The sequence below is a fragment of the Dipodomys merriami genome, unplaced genomic scaffold (genome assembly GCF_024711535.1).
Source record: "Dipodomys merriami isolate MVZ:Mamm:240054 unplaced genomic scaffold, mDipMer1.0.p SCAF_3, whole genome shotgun sequence".
In the NCBI taxonomy this organism is placed as follows: domain Eukaryota; kingdom Metazoa; phylum Chordata; class Mammalia; order Rodentia; family Heteromyidae; genus Dipodomys; species Dipodomys merriami.
In genome coordinates this window covers 100,111,022-100,129,171 of record NW_027204492.1, presented here as the reverse complement: position 1 = coordinate 100,129,171, position 18,150 = coordinate 100,111,022, and the positions used below count along the sequence as shown (strand labels likewise).

At 39.2% G+C, this 18,150-nt stretch overlaps 1 protein-coding gene across 9 annotated transcripts in view; it reads right to left on the bottom strand.

Moving 5' to 3' along the window:
* The window catches only part of Dmd (dystrophin), a 2,040,854-nt gene that overhangs the window by 664,280 nt on the left and 1,358,424 nt on the right, over nucleotides 1-18,150 (bottom strand). For all 9 annotated transcript variants that reach the window (XM_070040660.1, XM_070040663.1, XM_070040664.1 and 6 more), the window contains one exon: nucleotides 11,202-11,310. In XM_070040660.1, coding sequence (XP_069896761.1) covers nucleotides 11,202-11,310 — 109 coding nt within the window. The remainder of the gene's footprint in view (nucleotides 1-11,201; nucleotides 11,311-18,150) is intronic.

Sequence of the window (18,150 nt, the reverse complement as noted above, 5' to 3'; positions counted from 1 at the left end):
GCTTCATGCAGACAGCAAATTGAATCTGAAAGCTTTATTAGACAAGTTTGTCTTTCAGCTGGTGGGAGTGGATGTCAGCCGTATTGGAAAAAATAAAATTCCTTGTGAAAGTGGGTCCTGACCTTGAAAAACATCTCAAAATCGAAGTACACAATTCAATTGTAAGTTATGTCCTTATTTGTTAAACATAGAGTGCAGGTTCAAAGAGAAAGACACATTTAATGTTAGAGAAGACTCAGCAAGAAAAATAGAACTTTTTTTTGGAACATGTAGTAAGCAAAAATGCTAATCATCAAACCCTAGGGTTAAAATATGCTAATCAAGCAAATGATTTTTCTCACTCCAATATAAGAAGAAAAACTACTTTTCTTTTTACCTATAATCCATAGTGAACATTATAAAACCTTTATATTTTTATCCATACATTTTTTGTGAGCATAAAGAATAATCCAGGGAAGCTAAGGTGACGTTGAGGATTGACTTGTTTTATCTCAATATTGCCTCCTTCATGTATACTGGCATGGTACTAAATTCATTTTTAATGAGGGCAAATATAGGTGTGCTGAAGTCATAATTATTGCAGAAATTCTTGAATATGTTGTAACTTTGATTTGATTTGAGTTTTTACTATTGTAGGTCTGTAATGAAATTTAGGCATTGATGTCATTAAGTACTATTAGTAATTTTACCTAAATATTAGGGTATCTAAATTATCAGTATAATGCATTCATTATGGAGTGGCAAATACCTTGGAAATGAGATTGATATATATTTCCCTTGGAAATATTGAAGAATAAACTTTTTGATCTTCAGGAGAAAGACATCATGTAAAGTAGGTGTTCTCAAATTGTACATCAAGACACAGTGAAGCAGAAGAGTTAAGGAGTGTGCTTTAGATTTGTCCTGAATATTTTCTTCAAAGCAGAAGACACTCCTATTTTATGATGACCACAATCTTTTAAAACAGGATTTACCAGTGAGGTTATGAAAATAAGGCTATCTTCAGCTACGTGTCAGTGAGAAAAAAAGAGGTAAGATACATGAAAACTTAAAATACCCACTGAAATCAAACACAGGAGATGGGTGTTTGCATTCTGATTCTACCAATAAATAGCTAGAAAAGCACATAGTCACTTAATTTTACTGGTATTATGCAACTATATTAGAAGACATATTTACTTGATCCAAGTCCTAGAAAATGGACTTGTTTGGCTGCTCAACAATATTACTTGAGGATCCGAGTGTTTGGAGGTGATAGTTTGTCATGAGACCCTCATCTCAACTGACGAGTTAAATGTGGTGGCATGTAATTCTGGTCTCATTAATCAGGAGGCATGAGGTCATGTCTCCTGGTGAAAGGCAGATCCTGAGCCAAAGCAAAACACCCAACCTGAAAAACAACTAAAGGAAAAATGAACTAGGAATGAGTGTCAAGTAATAGGGTTTCTGTCTAGCAAGCATCAGGCTCTGAGTTCAAACCCTACTGCTTCTTCAGAATTTAAAAAGGTTTTCAAACATTACCATTATCATTGTAAAAGATCTTTGGTGCCTAGAATCATATATCCTTGACCTACCTCTGGTATGGTGGCAGTACACTCATTACTGTTTGAGTTCAAACTTACCAGAACTAGAATATTACCTTAGCTTTAATACATGTTTGAAATTAAATAAAGCCTGGAAATACATAGTAGCAACATAGAAAGGTAGGAAAAAAGTATATAGACAGTAATGTAATTGAGTCAAATATAGACCAATAATTATAGAGCAAAGTCCAATACTGAAGCCTATAATGGGAAAACAAAACAAAGCAAAGCAAAAACAATATGGCAGACACACTTGGGAGGGAAGGAGAAGGATGTCAGAATTTAACTATTTTGAAAAGCATTTTTTTTAATTGACAGGCCATGGGAGGTCATTGTAGACAAGGGACATGTGAAAAGGTGATTAACAGAATGAAGGACCATTTTCTTAATAAAATGTGAGCAAAAACATTCTATTCTTCCTCAAAAGAATTAAAGAGTAACTAGAATGTGGCTTCAGCATTTGAAAGATAGTCTTGAATGTAAGAGCTAGGGTAGAACTCCACCTATTCTTCATTATTTAGGCAGTTAACCTTCTGCAGATTGCTTCTAGCAGAGAAAGGGAGACTGGAGATAATGGGAAAGAATGAATGACCTCTCAAATACTTTTCAGACTATAATCTCAACATCTACAATTCAAGAGTAAAACTGCTACAATTTCCGTTTGGAATCCACTTTCTTGAAGGGTAGTGTTACAGCCAATTTAAAAACTATTCCATGAAGTTTTAAGAAACATAAGAATTACATGTTCAAGCTTTTCTCTGTGAGCTATAGAACCAGTTTTAGTTCTAATTTCCCCTTTCTAATATGATGTTCAGCATTATTATATGTACTATTCCAGCACAAATTCTCTCTCTTGAAGGAGGTTAACTGGAAATAGAAGGTTATGGGAATTTTACTGTAATCAACACTTTGCTTCTGTTAAAATATAGGACAAGGGTAATTGAAAAATCTCTAATAATCAGAATGCTGTATGTAGCAATTGGTGTTAGACTCTTCTTTCTCTTCCTTACATGCATACACACACACACACACACACACACACACACACACATACACACACACACACACCATCACCACCACCACCACCAACAACAACAACAACACTCACTGAAATTTCAAGGACTGCTTCCAACAAGCATTAGAAATGATGGATTAGAGATTCTCTTTGTTTGCCAATTCAGACCCCAAAGCACAGCCCTAACTGGACCTGATCATCAAGCAATGAAACTACCAAAGGTTAAGAGAGGGAGAAGAAAGGGAACTTCATCATCACTAAATGGATAATTAACATCTAAATTGGGACTTTTACAGTCTATCATTGTCTTGGATGTTAACAATGATGCCACTGTTGTTACAGTTATCAGGGAACATTATTAAAGAATGAGCCTAGGAACAGGGACCCTTATTGCCTATACAGAAAGATTTCCTTCTGATGAAGTGGGATGTCTCCAAGAAAGGTTTATTGCAGTCATTTCTATTTTTGCAATGACACATCTCATTTTTAATTCAAGTGGTCTCACCTTACTATTAATTCATACAAATATGATTTCATATTTATCAGTTCATTAATTAATGCAAAAAGTTGAAGAGTTTCATTGTGATTCAAGGCTTTGAATATCTTGGAAATTACCAAAACTTGAAATCTTATCATGTTTTTATAATTGATGGAAGTGTGTACATCACATTTTTGTACATAATCTGATTCCTAGTATATTAGAGTTGGAGGGATTGTTTAGAAGGTTTAGAAGTTGTAACTGGAAAATCAGCAATGACATGGCCATCTTTTAGATGTCTTCAGAAGAGGAATCCTCTTTTAATGAAGGATAGACAGACTACATTTCACAAAACTGATTTCTCAGCCAAAGCAGAATCAACAGAAGATATAACTGAAATAGGAAGTGGTTGGGTGGCACCTTTTCTAGGGCTCTAACTGTGATCTGTACAGAAAGGAGTAAGAATGCAAGAAACAAGTTCTTCCCTTCTCTAATGATTACTGCAGACAAGTGAAGGGACTTCAATTCTCATTGTCTCACAATTTAAGCCAAAGCAATATATAGCGATATGCCAAGATTGCATTTAAGTTCAGTTAACATCATTATTTTAATTAAAATGCTTGGCTATATAAAACATTATTAAAATGGCATTAGAACACTTGATTCAACTCTGGGGAAAGAAATGGAGTTCAAATAAATAATTAAATAATTATGTATAAGTAAGCCATATATCCAACATGCAATTTGAATACAGTATTCAAACTCCAATGAATTCTTTTTTTAAATCACTGTTTGAAATGTGATATACTGCCGGGCGCTGGTGGCTCACACCTATAATCCTAGCTACTCAGGAGGCTGAGATCTGAGGATCTGTGTTCAAAGCTAGCAGGGGCAAGGAAGTCCATGAGACTCTTATCTCCAATTAACAATCAGAAGACCACAAGTGGCACTGTGGCTAAAGTGGTAGAGCACTTGCATTGAGCTGAAGAGCTCAGGGACAGTGGCCAGGACCAGAGTTCAAGCCCCATAACTGACAAAAAAGAAAGAAAGAAACCTGACTCACTCATTAATAGCACAAGCTTTGGAATCAAATTTATCTTTGAATGCCCACATTCATTTAACCTCTCTGGGGAGTTAAGTGATCTATGAGTGGGCAAGCACTATGTGGTTAGAGAAGGTACTAGGTACATATGAGGAATTGTCTATAGAAGCCTCATATTTAAAGAAAAGGTAGTTTGCAGGAGATATGATACTGACTGACTCACCATGTTTCCTATATGAAAGGTTATTAGATCAGATCCATTCCCTTTCATGCATTGTTTATTATGTAGCTGCTTTTAGTATATGATGACAGAGTGGGTGACAGTGTCAAAAATACTTAGCATCTGGCACTTTGCAGAAAGAAAAGGCTGACCTCTTATCTACATGGCAGCACAACTGAGAACAGAATGTAGAATTTTTGACCTCTAATGCTTTACTTTCATAATTACACTTGAGACTTGCAATCTCCAAGATTAATTATGTAAAGCGGTAGTTGAATCAGCATTTGATCAACTAGAAATCACTATTAGCTGGCACTTCTGGGTGTCTAAACCATAGTAAATTTATCTCCCACTTACTACTCTGAGACATTTGAACCGAATATCTTGATTTAGCATACTCAAATTAAGTATGTTCTATATGCAATTTCTTTTTGAAAATGTTAAGTGGGGTTCTGTACAACAAGTGTTCTCAGGCCCAGCCAGCTTGTGGATAAGAAAGAATTCACATTGACATTTACAACCAGATTTACTGCCTCTTTGCTTCCATCTGTCATGCAGGACTTCAGCCCCATGCAAAGTCCTGTCTAGCTAAATGTTTCTTAACTTCTTTAGAGAAGCATCATTTAAGTATGGCTATTTTCCCCACAGCTCGCCACTATTAACAGTAAGGTGCACTACTGGGCAAATACGGTTTGATTTATATGCTTTTCATCTCCTTGAACTTTCAAGCTACAAAGTCCTTGGTGGGGGTGGGGTAGTGAACATGATTAAATAAAATGGGGTTCCCTTTGGGATTTACTGCCCTGGATCTTCCTAGGATCCCATTCAGCAGTTGCCCAGAAGTTGAAAGGAAGATGAACTTCTTCCCCATTCACCAGAAGTCTACGGCAGAGTTTTCAAAATGCAATCCTGGAATCAGCAGCATGGACATGGGCATGACCTGGGAACTTTATAGTGCTGCAAATTTCACTCATCCCTACTGAATCAGAAATTCTGAAATTGAAGCCTGACAATCTCTTCTTCAAAAGAAATGGAAAGTTTTATATGTTGTTGGTATCATTCTTTTGTGCCATCTGGGGCTTAAAATTATCTATCCCTAAGCTTCTGTGCTCTATCATTTAGAGCCACAGCTCCACTCAGGCTTTTCTGTAGTTAATTTCAGATGAGTCTCATGGGCTTTCCTGCCTGAGCTGTCTTCAAACTGTGATCCTCAAATCTCCTCCCTCTGAGTAGCTAGGATTACAAGCATGAGCCACTGGTGTCTGGCTCAGGTATTGCAGTTTTAAGAACCACTGACATGGGACATTGAATATAGACCAAAATATTCATCCACTTTTCTTTCTTTCCCACAGTGGAGTGATTTGTTTGTAAAGATGGCTACCAAAAAAAGCTTCCTTTCCCAGTATGCATGCACTTTGAAGACTGTCCTGTGAACATCATATACTACCCCCTCAACAAGCCTGTTGGAAGGTGAGAAGTATATGAAGGACTGCAGTTCTCTAGCCAACAGCTAGCTGCCAACTATTTGAATGAGACCAATTTAGACCTTCTAGTTCATGTTCAGTTACCAGATAAATGGATTCACATGGGTAAGACCTAACAGGATCATCAGAATAACTATATAGCTAATTGGTACAAACAGCAGACTCACAGAATCATCCGCCATTGCATAACTTACTTAAAGTCATTCGGATTTAGGATTTAGAGAAGTGATACATCCAAACCTTCCAAAAAAATCAATGCTTGTTTGTTTCCAACATGCCCATTAGTCCTGCATCTTCAAGCAATTTATACAGCACAGATTGGACCTTATAGCCTCGTTTACTATTGAGGTAAACAGACACAGGGGAACTTGGTTTCATCTTTTTCCAAAAGTGACTTTGTGCTTCATTTTCTACACATATGATAGTAAAATAGGCGAACTGGTGATAATCTGAGTGATTATTCCAAGTTCAGCGGGAAGGATTTGCCTCTCCCCTCTTGGTCCATTCTTTCTATGTATTCAAAGATAGAATAGGAAGGATTGCTCCCCCACCCTGTTTTCCCAGATGCATCCAGATGTCAGGCAAACAACCAAAGTTATGTGCAGACTGCCTGATACAGGCAGGGCAATCTACCTAAACGTGGCTTTAAACATTCCATCGTGGGCCCCATGTGAAAGGCCCCCACCTCCCTAGACCTAATGGCTTTTTCATTAGCCCTCTGCCTCCTTGCTCAGACCTCGTAAAAACCCAATTTCTATCCCACCTTTCCGCACCTTTCCCAGCCTGTGAGGGGAAGGTTGTGCCCCTCACTGCTATATCTCAATAAACAGTTCTCGCCTGTGGAAGATGGAGTCCTGCCTGTTTCCTTTCTTTCTCCTCCATTTCCCTAACACAGAGTTCAGCATTCCTAGGAAATTCAGATTAAAGTAATTTGCTCTACATGGAAACATGTATCCCTTTTACTCCCCATACATCCATGTGTCAGTTAAAATTAACACGGACTACTGGCTAGCTGCCTTCATATCTGGAATTTCCATTAGGTTCTTGGACAGAGATAGTACAAGATCCAGCAATGAAACAAAACAAAACAAAACACAGCTTTTGGAGCATGACACGCTTGGATTTGAATCCTGGCTCTCTTCCTTTCCAGCTGTGTGGCTTTAATGCAGCAATTTCCTTTCTAAACCTTGGACTCTTTAATTTGAAAAAAATGTTGCACGTACTTATATGTACTTCGCAATTATTTTGGGGTAAATATATAAATGAAAAGAAAGCTATGCATGCAATAGGAGGGCAATTGAAAAAGATTATGATGAACTCTAAATTTGATTATATTACAGTAGAGTACATGAAATAATCACCATATATTACAACCATATGACAAATTAGATTTTTATATGGTATTTATTGTAGAATAATTTCCTATGTGTCAGAAAGTCAGGAATATAAATGAAATTCTTTTTTATGTTTGTTATTGTAAAAATAGTGTACAATAAACAAAATTCTTAATTCTCATGTTTGAATCACCATGTGAAAGGGGAGAAAAAGTCTTTGTTGAATGAAAGCAGCTTTGGATGGAACTGATTCCCCGTTGATTCTTTTTATGCGACATTTGTGTGTTTAACATTTTGACTTTATGCCCAGCTCTGTGTCAGTTTAGTAGAAGAGATGAAAAGCCTGTGTGAGGGAAAATTCATATCTCAGTTCTGCCCTGGATCCTACTGTACTAGCTACCACCAACAGCTTGGAACTGAGGACATTCACAGTTTCAGTCCAATAGTGGCAGAAATGTGGAGGGAGCAGAGGGAAGGGGAGGACAGGCAAAGAGCCACACAGAGATGGGAGATGAGACACTGAAGGAGAAGGAAGTACATCAGATGTGTGCATGCACGCTCATACACACACACACACACACACACACACACACACACACACACACACACACAATGCACACCCACTACTGGAGCTTGAACTCAAGGCCTGGGTACTGTCGTTTAGCTGTTTTGCTCAAGGCTGGCACTCTACCATTTGAGCCACAGCTCCACTTCTAGTGTTTTGGTAGATAATTGGAGATTAAGACTCTCAGGATTTTATTGCCCAGGCTGTAGTTAAAATTACAGGCATGAGCTACAGGCATCTGGCTCAAAAGAGTTAACTACTTTCATTGACCTTGGCCTTGCTCTCTACTAGAGGCTTACTGGTTGGTCTGCTTACCATTCCTCTACTTCCCCTGTCCCTCCTCTGGCTGTTCTTTCTCTGCTTGAGATGTTTTCTGCAGATATGTACAAGGCTCACTGCCTCACATCATCTTTCTGATGTTCTTAAATGTTCTCTTAATAGCTTACCTGACCACACTTCAGATAAATAATGTCTCATGCTCACTCCCTTTCTCTCTCCTCTCTGCTCTCTTATTCTGTGTAACTGTTTCTCAATTTTCATTGTGTATAAGAATCACCTGCGGATTGGATCGGATTGAAATGCAAATCAAGATTCAGTGAGTCTGGAGTAGAGCTAGAGATCCTGCATTTCTAATCAAGGCCATTTGGACCCATCTGGAGATTCTACTCAGTAACATTTATAATGGAGAGAATATATTTTTTATTAGTTTATCATCTTTTTCCTCCAATTAGAGCATGCTTCATGAAAGGAAGGGCTGACTTTCTCCACGCTTAGTTTGCAGCACCTAGTTTGATGCCCAATACATAGAAGCTACTTCATAAATATTTATTAAGTTGATGAATTATATATTTTCCTAGGAATCAAAAGTGAAATTCTTGACTTTAAAACTTTTCTCTATATATTATATATTCATTGTGCTAGGGGTTTTCTTGTGATATTTTATATATATATATATATATATATATAATTGATACAATTGTATATATATATATATACAATTGTATCAAATTCACTCATTCTATTACTATTTCTTATTTCTATCACTCTTTTAAACAATTTTAATAGGTTTCATCAAATTTTTATATGTGTGTATGAGGTACTTTGTATTTTTCAATCCATTTGCTATTAGAAACTTCAACATTACATTTAGGGATACTATTTCTTCAATAGGTTTTTGTGTCATAGCTTTAGGATCTTCCTACTGTAGTTTTCACAGTTATCCAGGCACCTAGCAAATAGGTGGTGACTGTCCACCCAGCTCCATGGCCTAGAAGTGAGACAAGCCCTTCTTTGAATTGCAGGTGCCTGGCTCAATGGGTAGAGCCAGGAGGACCCAGCTTTGGAGAATTTGTAGATATTGTGTTGTTTAGCCCCAGGGAGGCCTTGCTCCTTGTGCTGTGTTACTATATAAAGTTTTGCTGAGTCTTAGTCTCCTCCCAACATGTAGCCTTTGTCTTTAAAAGCTTGGTGCTAGCTCTGTTGGGGGCTGCTGGTCTTTGAGACAAGGGTCTACCATGCAGTCCCAGGCTTTTGAGTAAAGACTCCAAATTTAATAAAGACTACAGATCTGACTTCCTAAATTGTGACATCTCTATATCCTGCTTATCAGATTCTCTTATAACAGCAACACATGTAGAGTAGTTAAATGGGAGTGTAAATCCAATGTGCAGATTTCAACAAGCATATAAAAAATAACTGGGATATAATCTCTTCATGGTAACTCTGAGTCTGAGGCTGAAGATATAATAGACAACTAAAGAACAAATACCAATAAATGATGGCATAGGAATGACCTGATCATATATGCAAAGGGAACCAAATATTACAGCTCATAAGTGGAAATAAACCAAACATAATTAGTTGAATATAAACCCTGGCATAGCAATTTTAATGACCCATGTTGAAAAAAAACACTTTTTTTGCATATCTTTTTCAAATCTTTAATGTGATCAAATCTAACTGCTGACTGCTTAGAATTCTTAGGGGGCACATCATTGTCCGAACATTGCACAGCTTCTTTTAACACTAGTATTGAATTGTGACTAGGCCACGCTTGTTGTAATCCTTCACAGTTCATTGTACTTCCTTGATATTTGTGTGTGTGTGAGGATGCATGCTCGTGCTCACGGGCACACTTGCAGCTCATAAGACTAAAATCATCAATTTCACCAGAAGAACCAGAGTCAGGCTTTCCTGCTTCAATCATTTCAATCATTTGATCTTTTAAAAGGAAAAAAGAAAAAAAAAGTGCCTCCCTCCCAAAGATGTTTTCAATTTTGTCTAATTATAGATTTGGTACAGCCAAGAAGTTTTCTGGGTTTTTTTCCCCACTGAGAATCAAAGCCAACATTAAGATTTTCATGAGATTTCGTGCATCCCTTCTATCAACAACTGAACAGGAAATAGAAAAGACTGAACATATGCAATGAAAACAAGTTCAAGACACAACTAAATGAAGAAACATCCCTCCCCTAAGTTAACGTGTAGTAAAGTTCATTTCTTCTTTTTTGTTTGAATTCAGAGTGGAAGAGGTTTTTTGTTTGTTTTTGTTTTTGTTTTTGTTTTGTCAGTTGTGGGCCTGAACTCTGGGCCGGGGCGCTGTCCCTCAGCTCTTCAGCTAAAGGCAAGCGCTCTACTACTTGAACCACAACACCACTTCCAGTTTTTCTGGTGGTTAATTGGAGATAAGAGTATCAAGGACTTTCCTGGCCAGGCTGGCTTTGAACCATGATCCTCAGCCTCCTGAGTAACTAGGATTACAAGCATGAGTAACCAATGCCTAGCTAAGAGTTTTTAAAATTGATTCCAAATGGGACAGGAGAAGTACTAGAAGGGCTGTGTAACACTGTGGTTAAATGTGATTTTTGTAGGAATACTTGAAGAATATTGTCTAAATGATACATAATCTAATGAGATGGACTTAGGTATTCAGTATTATTAAATACTCCAGTGCTTCTGACTGATTAAATAGCATGCTAATGCTTGGATGCTAGGAGTATAAGTTATTTTTTGTGTTCCTTACAAGGAATCATGTCCATTCCCAGCCAACAAACAAACACACTCTAAAGTTGACAATCCACTCCCAAGGAACAGCCCATGAGCAATGGATGGCTCTATGGGGAAGACAAAGTCTTTCCTGCAGTTCAGAATAGCTGCAAAGCTAACTTACAGCTTCAGGTTCTTGTGAAACTAACTGAGGTGTCTTGAAGCCAAATTGCATTTAGGTCTCTCTTTTCCTCTCCTGCCCTCAACTTGTTTCTTCAGAGAACACTCCTCAGGAAACTTTTGCTTTACAACACTTAAGAGTTCATTTCCAAGGAATCTAGTCTAAGACATTTTGCAGAGTAAACCACGTAAATATTTGTCCCTATCTACAGTATCAGAGAAATATTTCTCCCCCCTTTTTTGTAGAGATTACACCATCGGATTGCTTTTGAGCAAATAGCTAAAACAAAAGAGAAGGAGATGCAGTGTACTTACAGGCTCTAGTAGTAGACAGTACAGGAGCGAGGTCAGGCTGTTTTGCTTTCAGCTCTCCAAGTAAATGCTTTACTGCTTCCCACTCAGAGCTCAAATCTTCTAATTTCCTCTTTAAAAGAAAAGTGTGCATGTTACTTATTTAATTAACACCTTGAAGATAATTCATAAAGTTATTAATTCATTTTGTGAATTTATTATTGGATTTATATTATACTTCTTTTTTCTGGGTAGAATTCCTTTCAGTGGAATTATAATTATTTTAGCTAACAACCCTACAAATATATATTGATTTTTTTTTCTGCTACATCTTAAAGTCTTCCTCCAGGCACAATCTCATGTGAAAAAAAGTGGAGTGCAAACATTAGTGAAAACAAAACAAACAAAAAACCACCCTCTCTCAGCACGTGGCCTGACTTTTAAATAGTGTCTATGGTGGTTTCATATTGGAATCATCTAGATGACTTAAAAAAATCTTAGTGTCCCAGCTTACCCCTGATCAACTGTAACCGAATATCTTGGAGAGAGAGGCTATGAATGATCATGGGGACATACTGCCAAGAGACCTTTCAAGGTTGGGCTTCTGTTGTGTGTGGCAGGAATGATAGAGGCAGGTATCCATCAGCTGTCAGTCCTTACAGAAATGGCCATCCGTTTTAGTGGGTGCATCACCAAGGGCATTCCCTGAACTTATTCAATGACTAATCAAGGTGATGATAAAAAGGTGTAGCTAGTTCAGAACTCCTCATGGATTCTCTCAACTCTTTATATGCTGATATACACTTAACACAACTGGCTCTCTGTGGTGGTGAGAGGACACATTTTTAGTGTTTGCTAATTTATGTGGTATAAATATTCATACAGTGACCAATTTGAAGTTGCCAAGATCAAATCAAGTGACTCATAAAATGTCTGAAAAATCTAACAATAGGGGTTGGCTCTAGCACACAAATCACATGATTATTCTTTTAAAATGTAGAGTTTGATTTGGATTGGCTACCAGATAGCAAATATATTAGTTATACCTAAGATAGATTAGAGAAAAGGAGGCATGGAATGGCTGCCAGGAATTCAAACGTATCTTAAGCTTAAAGCAAATATAGGAGATATTTATCCACCTACTTCTTTAAGATTAAGGGACTGAAGTCATGATAGGGAAAATGAGGCAGGATAGATTTGGGAAAACAGGGCCTGGTAAAGGTAACTCAGAAACAAGGCATGTAGAAACTATCTTTGGTTCGAAGAAAGACAATAGGATGCCTTCCAGGTCTCAAGGATAGGCATCTGTTTTTTGGCAGATTGCATTCTTACCTGTAAGAAATGCCCCCAAATATCCAGGACCTCAGAAAGTGTAACACCAGGAGTGATTAGAGGGAAGATAAAACACCTATTTTTGCATAACAATGAAATCAGACCTTTGCCTTTATCAAATAAATACCCCTAATGCAAAAGAGCTGGCCTTCTCTCCCTTTAAGGATACTCACATTCTGTTAGTATACCCCTGCCATTCTGCTTGTCTGTCTGTTTTGCTTGCTTGCTTACTCAATTAAGCTCCACCAGGTTTTCTTATCATTATGACCTGTCCAGAAACTCTTACTCTATGATCGAAGTCAAGGACCCTAAGTAAAGAGTCCCTACTTTTAGCGGGAAACTTCACAACTTCATAAACCCTCACCTGCATCCAGTGACATACCCAGTTGAGTGTGAGCAGAAGTGAGGTCTGTCAGTTCTGGGCTGAGGGTTTTAAACATGAGTAAAATTTATAAATTCTTTCCCACTTTTGTATTGACAAGAAGCAGAAGACCAGGGTCCTATGGTAAATTTCTAAGACTATCAGGAGTTAAGCCCTAATCCCTTGTGTACTGGGTACTTTAGGATCAAGAATATGACCTGAAGGCCATGACAAAACACTGATGGCTTGGTCCTAGATCTAGGATTGGAAGCTCAAGAATTCACATGTCAAGCCATTTTGCTAAGTGATGCTGTCACTGATTATTCATAACTAAAGCCTAAAGTATTCATTTTAGCTAATAAATTATCTGAGCATATACAAGGTACAAAGTATGCACCATCCTTGGCAAAATAAGGAATAAGGAAACAGGTCCTTAGATAATTTACGACAGAACATAGTTTGCTTGAGAAATGCTAGTCTGGGAAAAGCTGTGAAGGGAATGCCAGAGCCAAAACATGGTCCTAATCTAGGTTTCCAAAATAACACAGGCAGGAAAGCAGCTTGGCTAGGAATTCATCTGCTGTACTATTATGCAAACAATAAAACAAATAAAACTACAAACACCCCACTGCTTTCACTTTGTGAAGCCACTGAAATGTTCTGTTAGAACTGGGAATATGTTACTAATACAGAATTAATACTATTACAGACTTTACAAGTACATACCAAGGGTTAGCAGCAGTCTATTTATACAGCTACAAATTTCTATATGTATATTGTGGGGAATACAACTATTTGTGCTGCTAATTGAATGGGTTAAAATAAATAACAGAATTGCATTTCTGTCTGAGGCATTTGAGTTAGAAGAGCCAGAAACTACAAACTTCTTAAAGAGGTGTTGAACAACTAGGAATGGTAATGAGCCCAACAAGAATGTTATATATCTCTATATCTATCTGTCTGTCTATCTATCTATCTATCTATCTATCTATCTATCTATCTATCTATCTATCTATCTATCTATCTATCTATCTATCTATCATCTATCTGTTAGGTTTTTAAAAAGAGGTAGCAGAGTAAGAACAGCAGCAGCACACAAGTGGTATTCAGGTAAGGGGTAGGTTTATTCAGTAGACCTGCTGGGACCAGGCAAGGGTGGCACTCCACGTGGCTGGGAAAGGCCTGGGAATGAGAGAGAGCTGGGAAAGAGAGGAAAGAGAGAGGAAAGAGCTAGAGCAGAGTGAAAGCAGAGAGAGCTAGAAAAGAGCAGCAAGAGAGCAGAGAGAGAGAGCAGAAAAGAACAGAGAGAGAGAGAGCTAGGTAGCAGAGAGAGCTAGAATAGAACAGAGAGAGAGAGAGAGAGAGAGAGAGAGAGAGAGAGAGAGAGAGAGAGAGAGAGAGAGAGAGAGAGAGAGAGAGAGAGAGAGAGAGAGAGAGAGAGAGAGAGAGAGAGAGAGAGAGAGAGAGAGAGAGAGAGAGAGAGAGAGAGAGAGAGAGAGAGAGAGAGAGAGAGAGCGCATCTGGGCCTGGGCTAGGCCTTATCTAGGGTATGGGCGGAGAAAGGTGTGGCCACATCAAATTCAGATGTGGATGCAGATGTGACCTCTTCCAGGTGTCCCAGTTGCCTAGGTAACGCAGGTACTGGGTGGAGACTTTGCTGCGAGGAGGGTGGAGTCTGCTAGCCATCTAGGAGCGGACCTTACATTCCAGCCTTTTAATAATCATGAAATAGGACGCAGATTCTCTCTGGCTACTTCCTGCTGACAAGGGGCATTGACAAAAGGGGTAAAAGGCTGGAATTTGGTCTCCTCCCAGAGAAGGCAGTGAGCAGCAGCTGTCCCTTGGTGGCGTGAGTCCTTAGATGAAGTCAGGAGAAGTCTCATGAGCATTGAGGGGCAGAGTAGAGAAGTGGTGTGGACGTGGATGTGAAGGCAGCAATGGTATCGATGCGCTATTTCCGCCGTAGACAGACTGGTTCGCAAATGGCCGTCAGAACTGTGGGTATTCCTCAGAGCAAAAAGGGAAAAAACAGAAAAAGAAAAAAGAGGGAAAAAACAGAGAGGAACCACTTCTCTACTCTGGTGAGTGAAGCTACTCTCTACGGTTCTCTGTTGCTCTCTCTAGAGGGCTCTGGGGGAAGTTGAAAGGCCGCTTCTGCCTGGTCAGCTCTCCTTCACTCACCAGACTGACTCTCCTACTCATTTAATGGGGTGCTGCGAATCATGCCTGAGCCGTGAAACCCCTTTGAAATGCCTCCTGCGCTCCCTGGAAAACCAGAGCACCTCATTTTTATGCCATTCTCAGATGTAGACAGTTTTTGCTACTGCAATGGTAAATGGTCAGAGGTCTGTTTACTTTCAGGTTCTCTCATGTCCAACTTTCCCTATCTCTCCCTTTCTCTTTTCTACATTTTGGCTTGTGCCCTGAAGAGTGCAACACGGGCTGGGTCCCAGGGACTCCCTTTAGGTTCCCTCTCAAAGGCTAGCCAATGTAGGCTTGATCTATTTGTTCAGGGTTTCTTTGCATTCTTTCAGAAATTCGCCATATTGAATTCTCCATCTTGGCCACGTGGTGGGTTAAGGGTTTGGCCCCATCTGACCCTTAACCTTCCACCAAGCTTACTATTCCATCCATCTATTCTAAGGTGCCTTGCTAACAAGTTGCTCTTTTCACAGGCCCTGGTAACTGAGGCCCAACTATCTGATGTGCTTTGTTAGCAAAGATGTCTAAACATTGTTGTCAAAATTTTAGGTTTTGAGATTTGCCTTTTTTGTTTTGTGTTGTGTATTCTGATACTGACTACACGATTCTAAAATATTGGGCATATCTGTGCTAAGATTCTCACATCTAAGAAGTTTTGTCATTGCAGAATATTTGTTGGTCAGTTCTTGATAAGGACCAGGTAAGCTCTACTTATTCTACTTGATCTCCTTGTTGCTTTAATTGGAAATAATAAAGGGCTTTTGTGGCAAAGATTGCAGTTCAAAGCCAGCCCTGGCTGAAAAATCCCTAAGACTCCATCTCCCAGCTAAACTCTGCAAGTGGTACTATAACTCAAAGTGGTTCAGTGCTAGCCTTGAGCAGAAGTGCTCAGGGACAGTGCCCAGGCCTTGAGTTCAAACCTCCTTGAATGCCAACTGGGACAAGCCATCTCAGCAACAAGCACCTAGACTCAGCCAGTCTGGGGAACAAGGGAACATGGAGAGGAGTAAGAGGAGATGTCACACCAGCTACTTTGTGCCTGCCCTTTCAAAATTAACCAGAGCCGGGAGGTCAGTGGAAGAAGCCTGCCCATCCAATGTCTATACCTGTCTACCTATTAACTGAACAGGAATTTATATCCTTGCCTTTGTCACCTAACTTCTCTACCTAGTCGCCAGATGTCAGAAGTAACTAGGGACATTTCTACCAACATTTTCAGCCCCAAGTCCTTCCTCTTGCATTTATTTGCTCTCTAGTATTTTTTTCTAGCCCCTCAATGCTCATGAGACTTCTCCTGACTTCATCTAAGGATTCAACGCCACCAAGGGACAGCTGCTGCTCACTGCCTTCTCTGGGAGGGGACCAAATTCCAGCCTTTTACCCCTTTTGTCGATGCCCCTTGTCAGCAGGAAGTAGCCAGAAAGAATCCTCACCCTATTTCATGATTATTAAAAGGCTGGAATGTAAGGTCTGCTCCTGGATGGTGAGCAGACTCCACCCTCCTCGCAGCAAAGTCTCCACCCAGTACCTGCGTTACCTAGGCAACTGGGACACCTGGAAGAGGTCACATCTGCATCTGCTGTCACATCTGAATTTGATGTGGCCACATCTTTCTCCGCCCTACCCTAGATAAGGCCTCTCTCTCTGTTCCTCTCTGCTCTCTCTCTGTTCTTTTCTAGTTCTCTCTGCTCTCTCTGCTCTTTTCTAGTTCTTTCCTCTCTCTTTCCCAGCTCTCTCTCATTCCCAAGCCTTTCCCAGCCACGTGGAGTGCCACCCTTGCCTGGTCCCATCAAGTCTACTGAATAAACCTACCCCTTACCTGAATACCACGTGAGTGCTGCCATTCTTACTCGACTACCTCTCTCTCTGTTCTTGTCAAGCTCTTTTCTCTCTCTTTCCCAGCTCTCTTTCCTAGGCCTTTCCCAGCCGCGTGGAGTGCCAACCTTGCCTGGTCCCAGCAGGTCTACTGAATAAACCTACCCCTTACCTGATTACCACGTGTGTGCTGGTGCTGTTCTTACTCAGCTACCTCTTTTTAAAACCCTAACACTATCTATCTATCTATCTATCTATCTATCTATCTATCTATCTATCTATCTATCTATCTATCTATCTATCTAATGTGGTTTCGTTCTAATGATAGTCATTAATGCAATGCTAATCACTTCAATAAAAAGATTCATCTATTTATGTATTATAGAAAATAATCTCTTCTCCTATTTATGTATTGTAGAAAATAAATGTTCAGCTGCTACTGTATGTTAGTCTTTGTACAAGTTACTAAGCTTACAAAATAAAGATAATCTCTAAGCATGTACAACCATATGGAAAAAATAGACATGTCAATAAATTATAGTAGAGTTTGAAGGTAATTTTAACAAGACACATTGATGGTACAGTTTAACTCAGGCTGGAGAGGTCAATAAATTGCCTAAAACAATTAATAATGAGTTGGTCTTTAGAGAAGGCTACAGATTGCTCAGAAAGAAGAGGTTTAAGTGATTACATCCTAAACAGAAAGAGCATTGTTTAAAGGTGCATAGATAAGAGGCTTTGGGGCCCTTTTAAGTTACTTCCTTGTCCTTGTTATCTGGATATAAGATTGTCTTCTAAAACCAAGGAGTACTTAGAGGCATTTAGAATAGAAGAGTGATGTGATAAGATTTGTGGTTTTCTGAATCCAAGTGAAGCAGAGATATGAGTTGATGGAATAATGTGGCCATCAGAGTGAGCAGAAGTCTGGACTTGATTCCCAGGGTTGTCATTGTAGAGAATGGTAGAGGCAGTGTGTGTGCGTGTGTTATGTTTGATCTTGACCAGGGAAGAACTGAAGAGAATGTTTCTAACAAAATGCTTCTTTGAGTCCATCCTTTTTAGGATGTATCTTTCCAGTTAGATTGTGCGTTGGCAGGTACTAACTTATCTATTCTTTGTATGGTGTTCCCATCATACTGAATCTAGTGCTTCTTTCCCCCCCTGTCCTGGGCACTGTCCCTGAGGTTCTTTTGCTCAAGCCTAATGCTCTTCCACTTGAGCTACAACTCCTACTTTTGATCTTTTTTGTGGTTAATTGGAGAT